This window comes from Epinephelus moara, chromosome 3 (genome assembly GCF_006386435.1).
Source record: "Epinephelus moara isolate mb chromosome 3, YSFRI_EMoa_1.0, whole genome shotgun sequence".
Lineage (NCBI taxonomy): Eukaryota > Metazoa > Chordata > Actinopteri > Perciformes > Serranidae > Epinephelus > Epinephelus moara.
This window is the reverse complement of record NC_065508.1, coordinates 24,030,359-24,046,745: the sequence shown is the minus strand read 5'-3', so window position 1 is coordinate 24,046,745 and position 16,387 is coordinate 24,030,359. Positions and strand designations below refer to the sequence as shown.

Below are 16,387 nucleotides of genomic sequence, written 5' to 3'. Positions count from 1 at the left end.
CTGCGGCTGCTGTGACTAGTCCTTAGTGGCTTCATATCTTTGGTCTGGTTTCACATTCCAGCACAGAGGCTAGGAAAGCCTCCTCCGTGGCCTGAGATTGGTCGGAGTGGGTGCATTCGGCCTCGCTGATCTCTCCCCTGCTAGAAAAATGATGTCTGACAAGGTCGCCAGAGATCACTGCCGCTCAATGATGCCCGAGGATTGAAAGGAAATGGAGCTTCTCCATGGTTACATACCTAGGTACTAATAAAAACTGCTGCCCTGGCTGACTGCAAGTGACATCTCATCCAAGGGCAAACAGTAGGATAAACATGCCAAGTATTTTTAATATGTCATTTAGTCACAGTGATGAAAGAACACACGGCATTCATGCTTCAACTACAAAGCTGAAAAAGAGGTATTAGGGGCTATTTTCACACTGTATGCCCGTGACTTCTCGCCACACACGGAGCTAACAGTAAACATATCTGGGGCAATGGAAGCCAAGCGCTGATGCTCAGTGACAGGCTGTGAGCGAGGGTGGCAGAGGGGGTTATGGGTGACGAGAAGGCCAGGCGGGGCTCCTGTCTGTGGCAGTTACAGCAGCTGGGCCTCAGAGCCAAGCACAGGGTCACAGCCAGGCCACGCTGGTGGGCTCACCCACACAGCCACTGTCAGAAAGATGACGTAGGGCCCGTTGTCGCCCCCTCACAGGCCTTGACGAACCCTCGGCTCCTCTTCTATACATAACAGTCTCGTCTGATAAAGCCAGCTGCGAGTTAAACAGGCCCAGCAGTTTCCAACTGCTGCTGTCAGCCAGCCCAAGGTGGTTTTCTAGATGGGCTCACTGTGAGGCTGATGTGATGTACAGGCTGGTACGGACATAATTAGCGATGCTTAATGTACTCTAATGTTTAGCAATGGCGTCTCCTAAGGCAATGGGAGAGCGCCTGTATAAAGTCGACAGAAATTCTTCAAGTTGTTCATTTTAACGGCTGAGTCGTGAAGCTCTCCAGCACTTTAATAGCCCTAGTATATAGACCTCTGAAGGTAGCATAAAGGAGATATTCAAAGTGTAGTCAGTGGAAACCGAGGGGATTTGACAGTGCCGCAGGAAATAGACAATTTATTATCGGCAACACAGCCTAGGTAGTGGATTATCTATAAAACTTTCATGGTCCTCCCTCAGTGGCAAGCAGCCATAAAACTTCCCAAATGAGGGACTTGTTAATTTACTTGTTAAAGCAAATTAAAAATTTATAAGCGCTTTTAGGTAAATGAGATCCTCTTTCATTGCTGCCCTAGTGGGATTCTCTCTGCCAGATCCTGAGAGGACAGGTTAGCTGTTCTGAAAGCCGCAGAAGAACAATAAAAGCCGTTAAATTGTTCCAGGTTTTATTACCGCCGAGCTCCGCAGCTGCTGTTGTGCGTAACTAAGGGAAACCAGGAGCTGATGGCTATCCCACTGAGGCCAGTACAGAAAACTGAGCCCAGTTCTCTCTCCGTCTTATTATTTTTTTTTTCTTTTTGTGGGATGAGGGATGGGGGTTTGGGGGGTGGAGTTGCAGGGGCAGGTCGGTTGTGTATGGCTCTGTTTAAAAAGGCCTTTGTGGTTAGAAATGTTAGCAGGCCTACTTTTGTGCTTGATTGCATCGAGTTTGTAGTGCAGCCCTTGAGAATAGGTCAATACACTTGTAAAATTCCACTATGGCAACGGTGAGCACTTTTCAGTAAGTGAGAAAATAATTGACTCCACATGTTCAAGACAATGTTGTAATAGCTGTTTTAGCGTACTTTTCAGGGGAACGGTGTTAAATGAGATATTTCATAATCTTTCTGCTCTCTGATCGGGGAACATACAGCAGTGTGTGTACTGTAGACTCTGAATCGTGTTTCGTTCTCACAGTACATAACACCATTACCCCTCTGCTGCCACCAGCAACAACACTGAAATGAAAACATTCCATATTGATTTAGCCTTTTTTAATGACATTTTTTGTATTCTAAAGACAGACATCCTGTGCTTTGGTCGACAGAAGTATTTGTGAGGCGTACATGACATTCAGCAGTACCTTTGGTATTTCATTTAGCAGCTCCAATATGCTGCTGAGAGGTTATCTGTAAAGACACTTGTTTATTTCAGTCAGGCCTTCAATAGACATGTTGAAAAGCAAGGTCCTCCTGCTATTCACCTTGGATGTTCGAACTTATTGAAGCACAAGAGAGTGGAGAGTGTTTTAGTGAATATACAGTAGGTTCTATGAGGAGAACCTAGCTCTGGTCAAGGCTAGTCAAGAAATGACAACCTTCAGACACATTAAGCATAAGTGAAGGTAAGTGAAGAGGAAGTCATTGACAGCCCATTAGCTTTTATATTATCTATTTACATAGGATGAACTATTCTCTGTGGCTATTGACAAGGCTTTTTTTCCTAGATAATATGGTTGCTTTGACTTGTGAGACAATACTGCTCTGCTTTGTATTTGCTGTCTTCAACTAAAGCACATTTTTGTCAACTGAAAGTATTTTTGGTTTTTGTTGAATTGATAAAATGATTTGGAAAAATACATCAAATGATCCGTCTTGTGTTATTGTTTCTCCGTCATTGAATGCTACCGCGCAGAATGATACATGGCTCAGAATCTAGAGCAGTGGTTCCCAACTGGTTCAGCTACATGGTCCAAATTTCTCCTTAGTTCAGTGTCTTACTTGCATTTGACCATGTCTTCGAACTAGTTTGGTGTTTCTGTCAACTCTAGTGCAGGAAATGGCACTTAAGGTTACATAAGAATGTCATCAATACTTTAGCCAGCATGATGCCTCAACAAACAGGAGGGTTTTACTGACCATTATAATTTTCTGTTCTCCCCCACCTACTTGACGCAAGTCCAAAGAAAAATAAGACAACACTTCAAAATGCTCTGACACACCAAGCCGAGGGTCAGCCATCAGTAAATATTGGGCCATCAGTGAGCGTCTGTCCCCCTAGTCTTTACGGTGTGTCCCGCACCGTTGGCCCTCGTCTGCCCTTGTTGGCCCTTGTTGGCCCTTGTTGGCCCTTGTTGGCCCTTGTTGGCTTTTTTTCAGCTGATTAAGCATATTGAATTGGCGGCAGAAAGGGTTGGGCCAGTTGGTGAATGATGTCACTCTGATTGGCAATTCAGCTCAGCATAAGAGAAGAGAAACGGAAGTGAGGAAAATAAACAAAGAGCTGAAGTCAAGAGGAAACAAAGTCAGAGAAAGTGTTATATTAAGTATGATTATTTTTTTCAAGCCATTAAGCTCTTCAGCAGAAACTGTTTATAGTTGTTTTTGTTAGCTAGTGCACGGTAAATGTCATTTGGTCTTTCAACATCAGGTTGTGTTGCTAATGTGCTAACGGGCTTGCCAGCATCATGATAGTCTTCCAGTTTCCCTTTTTGAATGGCGATTACAGACTACCACCATCTGCTGGTTACTTCCTTTCATGCAGGTGCAGAACGTATGTGCTGGTTGGCCATCAGCTATAGTCTTTGCGGAGTGTTCATGTGCAACTTTCTGGCCGAGACATGGCGACATGAGGCACCGCAATAGTTGGCTTTCATTGACGCTAGTTTTTAGATGTCAGTTTGTGGTGTCTGGGCCTAAAGACGACACAGCATAGCTCACCGGTAGCCTGCAGCTGCACTGTTGAAGTGGAAGAGGCGCAGTCTTGATAGTCATTAGTTTGCCAAAACCTGACAATGAGTCAAAAATCTGTTGTTTGTAGTTTTACCCACCAACAACTTCAACCTGCAGCTCGAGTATGGCGTTAACCACATTGTTTGTGTAGTGTCACAGAGCTGGTCTGTTTGTCAGCAGAGGCATCCATTGTTAATTAAATCTCAAACAGATTAATTTTGGGCTACTCCTGTAAAGGTACTATCATTTTATATGTACTTTCTTGTATATATTAACAGGTGTTAATTACTTTTTTAAAAATAAGTAAAAGATTTTTTCGTTTTCCAATTCCAATGTCTGAATATCCTTGAGAATTAAGAGTTCATTGCTTCAAAGGTGTACTTGCGTTTTTATGCTGTCATCATTATATCAGTGGCATAAAATACTCTCAAAATGACAATAACACCATTTATCACACTTAATTCAATATATTCAATATATATTTATATATTTTGGCGGACAATTTATTGTCCAACAAAAGTTACTACTACTGATGAAGGTCCAAGTGTTCAGTGATAGTATTACTGCAGTAATGTTTTAGATACCAACCAGCAGTAGTGGTGACATTTTGACATGCAGCTATTAAGTGGAAAAGTGGATGTTCAGTGAAGTGTGTGTTTGTTGTGTCTCTGCAGACAATATTAAGACCTAACCAAACTATTTTTTACTCTGGTGTGAGTATCAGTGGAAACTCAGACCTTACTGACGCATTGTAATTGTTTGGGGATGTTCAGTTGTCACCACTGGACTATCTAAATAAAGTATGGCAGTAATAATTGCTCGTAACTTAAGTACAAGCATGGTTTTTTTTTTTTAAAGAATGATTTATAAGAAATGTTAAATGATTTCTCATACTTGCGGGCTGAACTGTTTCATGCTGAGGTTTCAGCGGCTCTCTTCCAAAGCCTCACGCTGACTGCTGATTGAAAACAGTTGTTGATTCTCTACTTCAGTAAATTCAGACTGGTAAGAGAGACGAGGAGGAAAAAAAAAACTTTATCCCCTAACACAGAACAGATTGCGGGAAAACAAGACCTCACTGTGTGGAAATTAATGGCAGATGCACTTACTAGTAGTTTAAATGTTTCATTAGATGCTAATGTCTTGCTGTGTCTTTAATTGTTGTGAAATTAGCCTCTGGAATATTAAAACCATCTGTCTGTTATCTTCCTGCAGGGCCAGTTCTTACCCAGGCTGCGCAAATACAGTAAGGTCATTAAATAAATGCATCAGTATGCCTCAACCTGCCTCTTAATTAATGTCTTTATGCTATTGCATCAGTACACACCAGTCTGGGGCATCTGCACACACATTCCTCCGCCTTAGATCTCTGCTGAATGGGGTGAAGTGCATCGGGTTTCATTACAGGAAGTTTAAACCTGAGGTTTAAAAGGCTATAAAAATACAGAATGACCTGTACACTGTAACAAGTTGGAGTGATCTGATCAGCAATGTTATCGCAGAGGTCACAGAGACTGCCCCCCCTGCACCCGCACACATGGGCTTCTCATTTAGATTTATCATCAGACAGCAGGTCATTAAATACCAACTTCACTTTTTGATGGCACTGACCACCAGCATTCCCTCCATTTGCTTAAGACACCCATTAATCACTCCGTAAAAAGAAATGAATCCATCATCTGCACCTCTGAAAGGGGAGAGTGGATGGAAAGAAAAAAAACCCACAATTCTCTGAAGTAATTTAAGGGAGCTCAAGGGGAAATTAAAGGGAACAAGCTGAGGGATACGTTTTCAAATAGCTGTGTAATCAGGTCCCGAGCTATGTAATAGCCCTGAAAGATGAGCTGCTCTTTATTGGAATGTCTTTATTAGACATGTTCTTCAGACATTACACAGATTTAAATTTGCGCAAGATTTCTGATTTCATGGAGTACTCTGGCACTGATAAGCCAGGATACAGACGATGTGATTATGCGGTTTCACTACTGTGGAGTCAGTTTGATACCACATTGATTAAGAAAAGACAAATCTCTATATCTCTCCCACACTCGCCTGATTATATTCTTTATACGCTTAAGTTTGGGCTGCGAATATGTGATGCAGGAGTCAGCAACAGCTTCCAGGTCCGCGTATGTTTTTTCTTTTTTGTATGTGTGTGTGCACATTCATAAATGCATGAGTATGCTGGCGCGCGCTGCCCGGTGTTGTCAGCAGGGACACAGGCTGGTTAATAAATATTATAGGTCAACATGTTTTGATGAAGGAGCCGCAGACCGGGGCGTGAACAGCGTCCCTAGCCCTTTCTTCAAGGATCAGTTCACAGGCCGGGGTGGATGAGATATTATTCCCCTTTTCTCTCTAAAAATATGTAAACTCCCCTCAGACAAACTGGCATTTACAAGAAAAAGAGAGAAAATGTGCCCTGGTTTTAGTGGGAATAAAACGTGTTGGAGGTAATTAGTGCTATCACAGCGCAGGGCATTGGTGTGCATGTGTCTGTGCATGTGCCACATTTCCTGTGTGCTCTTGTCTCAGTCCGTGTAGACACACATGTACGCGCGCATACTCAGACACGTGCACACACAGAGTCAAACGGGCCCATCAGGCATTCCCAGTGCTCGAACTCTCTTATCACGTTCAGCACTCTGGCGAATCCACCCGCCTTCCACCCATCATGCAATTCTCTCAAGGAATAGGATTCCTTTCACACCGCTAATGGCTACAGAAAAGGGAACATTTTCATTTTAATTATCCGCTCAACTCAAGGGTTCTTTTGGTATTCCCACACCTTGTGCCCTTTCATCGCACTAAATGATGGCCGATACCTGAAAAGAGAATACTGAAGGTAAAAAAAACATATACTGTAGCTCTGTCCCTTTCCTCCAGAGCAGGGGAGGGAGGGGAAAGGAGAGTGCCATCATCCTTGAGTCCAAGTCCTTTGTGTGTGCAGCGCCACGCTCTGCTTTTCCTATTAGTTGGCAGAGCAGCCATTTACTGCACTGTCCCATAAAGCCATCTTTTTATGTGCTTTGAAATGAAACCTGCAGCGTTTGTCTGGTCTGGAAGGAGCAGCATGGGAGCTTCAGTGGGACATCAATCGCAGACTTGGACAGAGAGTACAGACCCCACCTCCTTCCACTCAGCTCCGCACTCCCAAGAGTCTTTTATTGTTCCACAGATTCTGAAGGGCCTCAGATGCTCACGGATTGGCACGTCCTCCTCTTTATTCTCGTCATTTTGCTGCATCTCGAACAGAGTGTCTAGAGGATGACACTTGCTGAGCTCCTGCTGCCTCGGCATGTGGTGTCTGCTTGGAAAGGATAGTGGCTCCATTTGAAGGTTCTGGAGGGGTCTTTGTCCCTGTTCTCTATTCCGTGGACTGAGAGGAGTTTCATACTGCGAGATCAGATGGCGTCTATCATTGGCAAGCGGAGTGATGGCCGCTGAATAGGCTCAGAAACATGACAGATTTACAGAGACAGCACCGCAGCTCCTGCCAGTTCTCACATATTCATGAGCCGATTTCTGTGGGATGCCTTCCCCAGCCAGCGTTATCCATGTAAAGCCCTAAACTGCAGTGTTAACAGTTTTGCTTCATGTCGTTAACCCTTGGTCTCCTTGTGTTTTGTGTTTGGCAGCTGAAGCCGGGGCAGAACAACTGTAAGGACAGTGACAGCGAGAGTGTAAGTGGGGAGTCCAAGCCTTCCATCAGGAGCAGCTCCAGAGACAGACTGACAGATGTGAGTACATTAACACACAAAATCACTGCTTGACAGCTCACTGCTTCAGTGGGGGTTTGAGGTTCTGTCACGGGGTGTATTTCAACCTCTGCTGACAGTGAGTCATCCTCTCACTAATTAATAATTTAAAATAAAAAAAAACTCTGTTGTGTCCTTAGCACATGGGTTTAGCATTTCACATATAGACAAAAAAAGAAGAAATAATTGGGGACAATAATTCAAAACCCCAATTTTTAGCAAATATTTTACTTACCAGCATGACATGCGTCAGTCAAAGTCCCAAATTTTTTGGCAAAACTAGCATATCTGCAGTACCTAATTGTGCCCTGTGGAGTTTTCTTGTTAACAAACAAAAGTTATGCTTACATGAAGTGTTTATCTCCAAAACACATTGTGTGTATAATGTTGTCTACAAGTATTATAAATGTATTCCCCCCCTCATAACATAATGTATTTGCAAAGCCTACTTTTCTTGTTGCTGCCAGGGTTGGGTACCATTCATTTTTGAACCGACACTGACACTGGTTCCGGTACCTGGAATTTGGTACTGGTACCCAACGCTACCTTGTTTCAGTACTTTACTTTCTCTGTAATAACTAAAACTAAATTTCTAAAGATGCAGACTAAGGTCTCATTTACTGCCAACGTTAGATACAGAGACGCAGACAGACCAAACCTTCTGTCCGTTCTCAGCGTCCATTTTGTCCGTATTTGTTTCCTGAAAGGTTGTGGATACGGACGAAACGGAGCAGTACCACCAGAGATTGCGGAGGCAGTCTAGCGTAGTTCAAGTGAGATACAACCATTGGAGACAATGGAGAAATTCAAATAATGGTGGAACAGAACAAAACGGTAATACAGTATAGTGAAAAGAATTCTCCGACATGTCGGGATGGATATATGTTAATGGCCGCACAGACCACCACAGGCCACAACACTGCCTTCTTTTTAAGATAAAATTTTACGACTTCCACCATTGCCTTGTTTGTTGTAGTGTGAGACTTTTGACTCTACCCTCTAGTGCCCTCAATTGGCCGTGTCTGTGCCATCATAAAGGGTGCATGAAGTATAAGCGCAGTGACGTTTACAACATTTGAAATGGACATATGTATTTTGCGTACATAAAGGGAGTAAAAATTTGCCTTAAAATGCAGTTCAGTTCCTCTGCTCCTTTCTAATCACACAGAGATCTAAACTTCTGTCTCTATCTGCCTGAGCTGCAGTGATAGTTTTGGCCCACTTGGAAGCTAAAGGAGCAGCCCCAAAGCTCCATGGTGGGTTTCCTGCCTTCAGGGCCCATCCACTTCCTGTCTGAAGTTGAACCCAGCAGCGGAGCCCTAGGGTTAGCTTCAAGGCTTCAGGTCGCTTTGCAGCACTTTTGCCTCTTGTCCAAACCCGGCGTTTTCACTCAGATGTGCTCTCTACCATCATTTAGCACCAGTGTTTTTTACATAAATCAGCACTTGATAGTACCAACGTAATTCGGTCCATACCCTTTAAAAGTACAGAGTTTGGTACCCAACCCTCATGGCGGCATTTCTTGGCTCTTTACCACTACCTGTTGATCAGTGGAATAGTGTGACACCATTGGCAGGAAAGTGTATCGCAGCACCTGCATGCACATGGGCCTACATATGTGTCCTGGCATGTGTGTACAGACAAACAAAACAGGACCCACTCATTGGAAAAATGCTTCAGAGGGCTACCAGAGGTCAGAAATTCAACAGAATACCTCTGATAACTCGTATTATACAAAGATGTCAGAGAGACATGAGAGTTGCAGCTCCTAAACAATGTTGAACCAACACGGGACGAGTTTACAGACCTGACTCATTATAGTTACCATGAAACTTCTGTTTGAGTGATTTGTAAAGGTTAAAGATGAAGTATTAGTAGTGGTAAAAGTTCTACAGTTGGTACAGGAAATTAATATATACTAATATATAAGCAATTTTTTGCATGAATTATTCATGAGTTGCATTACTTGGGGCACAACCTTTGCAGGAAACAATGTCATGTGGACAGAATGCCTGTATACATACAACTTTATGTCAAACTACCTGCTTAATAATTACATGTAACAGTAAAAACCTTTCAGAGACGTTCTATGCTATAAAGCTGGAGAGTTAGGTCGGTATAAACGTTATAAATTCCACTCAAGTTTTATTCAAGAGTCAACGTGTATATGTGGCCTTGCACCTTCAGTGTGTCACAGACAAAAGGTAAGTTATGAATGTGATATAATCAATTGTGTCAAGATTTCTTTTGGTGTTGAAACAATAAACTTCAGCCTCAGCAGAGCACTTTGTGGTAAATCTTAAATGTCTTAAGTGCACTCTTCAGGTGAAGAGCACTATTTGCATTCTGCGCACGCATGCACGTACACACACACACACACACACACACACACACACACACACATGCTCTCCCAGAGGCTCTTTATGACTGATAGAAAAGAAGACAGTACTTACCCAGGTCCTTGTTCCTTGCGGAGGAGCTGAAGGCAGGCATTAACTGACAGAAGAAAGCGCGGCCATGTGTCCCCGCGCCCTGTGACATATTCCAAGATGTAAAGCGAGCAGACTTGAGGGACCTTGCTGCCAGACACCCACCCTTGCTCTTTGATTTGTGTGGAGAATCTACAGTGAAGCAATCAGATATCGGGCCATAATTAAAGCTGTCAGTTGGGAAGCGAGCTAGTCTTTGAGAAAGACATGGCCGAACAACTGAAGCAAGACTGATTCTGCATGTAGCTTTACGATGCTTGACTGGGCATGAAATGAAATAAGTAATTTGATGTTGACAACAGAAATTGAAATGATACTCACTGATTTCTGTCTGACTGCACCGCGGTGACTGTGCAGCACTATACCATGTCAAATGTTGCTTAAACAATGGGGCTTTGACATTTAACCTATGAACGGATGCTTTACTGTGACTGTCATACAGGATGAGAAAAGCATTCAGGCTGTCATCTGTTGTGTCGTGAGCTACAAAAACTGAAACATTAACAAAATACTACGACTGCAGTATAGATATTAAGCAACAATGTATTATAAAATACAGTACAAATATATGTAATGGTTTACCCTTATAGCAAATCTTACCTTTCTTGCATTTCACACAGCACTTAGAAAAAATTTGAACATCCACAACTCCCACCTCCCTCCAAAGACCTACTCCCCCCTCCTCCTGCAACTCCACCTCCCTCCAAAGGCCTACTCCCCCCTCCTCCATTACGTCCTCATTACGACTATGATAGACATAGGCGTTGGCAAGGTAACATTAGATACACGGAAGAGGAGAGCGAGTGTAATGTTACAACCAAGACAGTCAAATGCAACCCTGGAGTTTTAAAACTCAACCGGAGTCAGTGATGACTGATGAGTTTTAAGATAAGGTTACAGTGCTAACGTTAGATAGCGTTAACGTTATTAGTAAGTGGAAACACACAAGGAAGATAACGCTAATGTTTCAGAGGCTACGCTACAGTAGGCTAACGTTAGCCATTAGCAACTGGATGCTGTGTTGTCATATAACGTTATGAAATGAACTGAACTTATTTATTGTATTATTGTATATTGTACTTATTCATTTTTGTCATTTGTCATTCGGAGTCCGAATGCAGTGATTGGTCGGAGTTTTTTTAGAACCATATGAGAATGGTATAATTATGAGTTTTTATCTCTGGTGGAATTCACTTACATTTTAGCGTGCCATCAGCTTATTAATAGCATTTTAAGCTAAACAAAGAAAAGCATACAATTTCCAGAAAGATAAGTGTCGCTTTAAAGTATGAGAGCTGGCTTTCCAGTTTCTTAAAATTTGATTCCCAGGTTTGAGAGATCACCTTAAGGTCCCAGTGACACGTAAGTTGGATTTTTAGCTTCTGAACTGACATATTTCCCAGTAAAACGTAGTGTTTGAGTGATGTACAGTTACAAAAGGGATTCAAACCAAATTCTTCACATTTGATGGGGATGCTAAAAAAGGGAGCGGATTTACAATTTAGCAGGGGTGGGGGAAAAACCAATACAACGTAGCACTGCGATTCTGTTACTGACACAAAGTGCCAAGTATCTATTTTTTTTTTTATTATATCAATTAATAATATGAAAAATATGTATTACAATTTAGGTAGCCTACTAGAATCACATAATTAATTGCTTTTTCAGTCCACTAGATACATTTTGCTGCAAAAAAATGAACAGACTTAAAACTTTAACTTATTAGATAAAACAGATGTTGACAGAGTTTTTCTTCTTTCTTTTTCTACAAAATTTACAGTTAAAAAAAGGCAATAAATCGCGATATATCTTATCGCAATACTCAGCATATCACAACATATTCAAAATAATATTGTATCGTGACTTAAGTATCATGATAATATCGTATCGTGGATCCTCTGGTGATTCCCACCCTACAATTTAGCATGATACAGAGTTACAGTGGGGTGTACTGCTGAGCGTACTGCTCCACACACACATCCCTCACATAGGGCATGTACAAAATGAAAAGGGTGTGCACTGTTTTGCTACTGTTGAATGATCCAGGTTGAATGACATTTTTCCTCAAAATACATGTATGTGAACGAGGTAGGTTTTCTCTTGGGTTGTGGATGCGTCATAGCTGTTTCCAGATCAGCAGGGTAAGTAAACTCCATCATATTAAAGGCAGTGTGCTTGCATAACACAACAGGGTGTCAACACACCACCGTTTCCCTTAAAATAAATGTTTTGCTATGTTGGGGCCAAACATGCACCTGTTGTTAGATCAGGGGGATGATGAGGTAAGAGATGACTGAATTAGTGATGGGCAAAGCAGTTCTTTAGATGTTACTGAATCACTAGAATCAGTTCATTAAAAAGGTTCATTCACCAAATTGTTCAGTGCTTGGCGGGAGGAGCCCTGACTATGTACTGCATAGTCCGACTCATTGAACTGATACATGGCTGAGTTGCTGCTGCGTCTGCCCTGCACTGGTGAGCCTCATTACTGGCTGGCCTAATGTTTTAAGTTTGTTTCATGTGTCTTGACTCCTGGCTACATTAGCCATTAGCTTGTAGAAAACAGTCCCTATGAAAGTGTATCGCTGAGAAGAAATGATTTGAATCACTCAGGGATGGGGGTTGTGTCGTTCACAGAGTGAGTCTTTCACCGAGTGATTCTTTCACTGAGTGATTTGTCACACGGTAGGCAGTCCCTCCCTGCACCCTGGCTGCCTCGCGACTCACAAGTGATTCATCGTTCGCACGGACCGAATCAGCAGTTCCACTCTCGGCCTGTACACTAACTGCTGAGCTCAGCTGAACTGAGAAATGAACGAATCAGTTCCGGAAGTGATTCAGTTCAGTACATTCACTCAACAGATTTGTTCTTTTGAACGATTTGTTCGCGAACGACACAACACTAGACTGAATTCATCGTTTTGGAAATGAAAACAAAGGTTTTACCCATATGCGTCTCTTCCTGTCTCTTACTAGATTACTCTGTCAGCTACAGTGATCCATAAACGGTAAAGTGCGGTTTTTATCAGACTGATAAGGCGAGCTAGTTGCCCAAAGTCTCATTTGATTGGATGAACTTTTGTTAACGCCCTTGGGTGCAGGATGAATGATCAAACATTTGAAACCATTTTATTGGAAGACAAAAGACAATGATGAAAAAACGACTGGCCAGCTCACTCAGTGTAAAAGTCTGTAGTACAGGCAGACAGTGAGCTAGCCAGTCATTGTTTTTTATCTTTATGTGACTATTTGCCCCATCCTCAAAGAACACCTGATTTTTTACAACTTACTACATAGAGAACTGGAAATTTTTCATTTCACTGGGTCTTTAAGGCAACTATCTTTGATACCGCTGACCATATTTTGGTAAAAGAGTTGCATTTGCGTTCTAAATTTGAGCTTCATATTAGTTGCTATCTTATAGGGACATGGAAGAATCCATAAATAAACTGCATGTAACTATGCTAATATGTTTTAGGTCTCTGCTCCATGTCATTTCTTAAATCACCGTTTAAAACTTCATAATCCTTTGCGTGAGTTGGCAACTGTATAATCTGATAAAGCCTCACTGGCTAACCATTTTCCTCGATTTAGATTACATCTCTTTGGTGATTTGCACTTTGACTCATTACACACTAATCAAACATCTTTAAACAGTTACGTCATCGTATGGCCTGCTCCTACTACTCTCACGATCACTGTTACTTTACATTCGTCTTGCTTTGGTTTGAAAGTTGTGTGCAATCAGCCCCTGAAATGATATAATTTTCAGCACCAGACGATGTGTTTACTTTAAGTAGTTTTATCGCAACATTGTCTGGAAATCGGAATTATATCCATAATTCATTTTGAGAATGTCAGGTTTCCTCAAGCAGAAACTGTCTACTTTCCCCACTCCCGACTTGTTCTCAGCAAGCATCTATCGCCCTCTCTATAATCACTTCCACCTGAGCTGGCATTTCAGCCACTCACTTCACTCTGGAGGATAGACGGAGCGGCAGCCCAGGTTTCCCCCGGCTTCGTCTGGTCAAGACACCCCACAGGAGACTGAGCATGTCTTCAGAAGAGCTGCTGAAAGCTGGGCAGCATGAAGACAGACTTTTAGACCCCCATGTCACCTCAGATGGTCACACCGCTTCATCTCCAATCCCCACAGGTTTCCGAACAAGTCCCCTCCAGCCATGCTGTAAAAACCCACTTCACACGTTGCAAGAGGTGCAAGTTGTAGCTTTTGTAGCAGAGCTCTGTTCCCCAGACTGAAAGGAGGAGGAACAAGGAAATGGAGAGAGTATTAAAAAACAGTTCTGCTTGGCACTGACATTCTTTGAGTTTTGCTTATTTTATCATAGAGTTAACCTGCAATAAAATCTAGAAGATCGTGTGTCCAGGCGACTGATGGAAGTCTGTTGCGTTTTTTTCTGCTATGGAGGTCAGTGTGCTTGCTCCACTCAAATGTTAAAACTATTTTGGTTGTAACACAGCTCAATGCAACTTGACTCCTCATGTGGTTCAGCTGCACAGAGATGCTTCCTCACAGTGCGAAAACAAAGAGAAAGCATCTAAGTCACTCGTTAGTACCGGGAAGCAGTGTGAGACAGGAGCTAGCTTTGACCCGAACTGTTCATTAGACCCAACAGTTCGCTAATGGTATTTGCTGTAGCACTCCCTTCCCCTCACGGAGCGACCACGCTCCGATGAAGCAGATGAACTGAGTTTGCGGACCTGGCACTGGCTGGCAGGGAGATAGAGGCCAGAGGAGGTCAGGCCTGGCAGCCTCCTCTCTCCCGCTCGTCTTCCCTCCTCACTCCGTCCTGCCAGCTCATTAAGGCCTACAAATGGCACATCAGCTCGGCTGTGTTTGCCTCAACCCCAAACCCCAGCTAAATTGGCAGGCTTAGCCGCATTTGCTCTGAAGCGCCGGGTTCCCTTTTGGGTTCGTTTGAAGCCGACATGGCAGCCACCCCCCACATCCCCCACCACACCCCACCCCTTCAGTCTGGGTGGCAGGCATTCAGGCAGGCAGCAGTCCTGAGCAGAGGGAGTCTGCTGGATCAGGGAGGGCAGGGAGCTTGGGATGAATCACTCCCGTTTAGTCTCTGCGGCAAGGGGTGAAATGCCATCATTACCCGGCTGCCTATCAAATAAATTGGCAATTACGGGCCTGGGATTGCGAGTAAACAGCATGTTACTCCTTTTTTTCCACCCAAGGCTCTTGATGAGAGGCGGGTGCATTAGAGAGAAGCTCCGGAGTACTGGGTCAGAGCCCGCCAGTCAGTGTTAGCCAGCCTGATGAGAAGCACAAGAGGCAGAGTATAATGAATGCACCCCTATATTTCAGTGGCCATTTTTATCGCCAGCCAAAGCTTCCTGTTATTTTCTGCTTTCGCTGTGCTACTGAGGAAATTCTGCCTGTCACATTGAAACAGATGCAATGCTGTCTGATGCTTTTGGACAACACCTTTTTATGGTGTGGAATACCCCTCTGTGACCTGGGATAGTGATTTGTATGTTGGCCTGGTTAGACGGGCTGAAACACTGTTATTAATACGAGCACTTCATTGGTGTTTGTCCAGACAGCTTTGCATGCTGGTTTTTCCGACTGAAATGAAAATGTGAAAATTGTGGGTTCCCGAAATCCATACTCGTGTGTCCTGGCTCCTCTCACATGAGAAGGTTTTCTTGCGGTGAGGTCTTGGAAAGTTGTTTTGTAATGAAACATCTGGAAGTGATATTGTTAAAAGTCGAGCACATCGTCTTCCCGTGCTTTTGAAGCGGTTTCAGCCCAAACACAGCTAAAGTCTCTCTTATGGCTAGTAAAACTGAACTCAGTTATTACTGGCTTTCCGCTGAAAACATGACAGCCTATTCAGAATCCTGTGTGCATGTGGTGAAACCATTTCAAATGCTCAAATTACAGCTTTTGGAAACAGATTAATGTCATAAAGTATATTTGTTGTTATAAAAATCACTATTATGATTAAATCTGCTGGAGCACACCAAGACTGCGCATGATGTTTTGTCCTTGACCTCCTGAGTACAGTCTTTTCCGTAAGCTTCTTGTCTGAGCTGAATCTCACTGTCCAAGTGAACTGCTTATGTAATCCCACCTCCTCAGTACATTCTCCAATTATTTCCTGACACTCTGATGTAAATGAGGTCGCAGTCCCCCTACATGTCCAGATATGCTGGCCAATTTGCTCCGACACAGAACTTGTAATTGCTTGCATCAATTATTCGTCTCTTTCTCTCTCTGCCTCTCAATAATTTGAAATGTTTCCTATTAGAGACAAGCATTTAGATATGGAAGTAGGAATGTTGTACCTATAATTAGCTCATTATCATGGGATCGTACTCTTTGCCGAGGCCCCAGTGTGTGCACAGTGACAGTGTGAAATGAGCAGCAGATGCAGCGCAGGCATTACTTGACAGTCTTTTTGACCATTTAATGGCTTTTCAGCAGTGATGTAAATAAGTCAGGGCAGATTGAAAGACTAAAGACGC

The 16,387-nt window shown here is 43.0% G+C and overlaps 1 protein-coding gene across 2 annotated transcripts in view; it reads left to right on the top strand.

Annotated features, from left to right (window-relative positions):
* Positions 1-16,387, top strand: part of auts2a (activator of transcription and developmental regulator AUTS2 a) — a 447,476-nt gene that overhangs the window by 196,332 nt on the left and 234,757 nt on the right. For both annotated transcript variants that reach the window (XM_050040295.1, XM_050040296.1), the window contains one exon: positions 7,278-7,379. In XM_050040295.1, the coding sequence (XP_049896252.1) occupies positions 7,278-7,379 (102 nt within the window). The remainder of the gene's footprint in view (positions 1-7,277; positions 7,380-16,387) is intronic.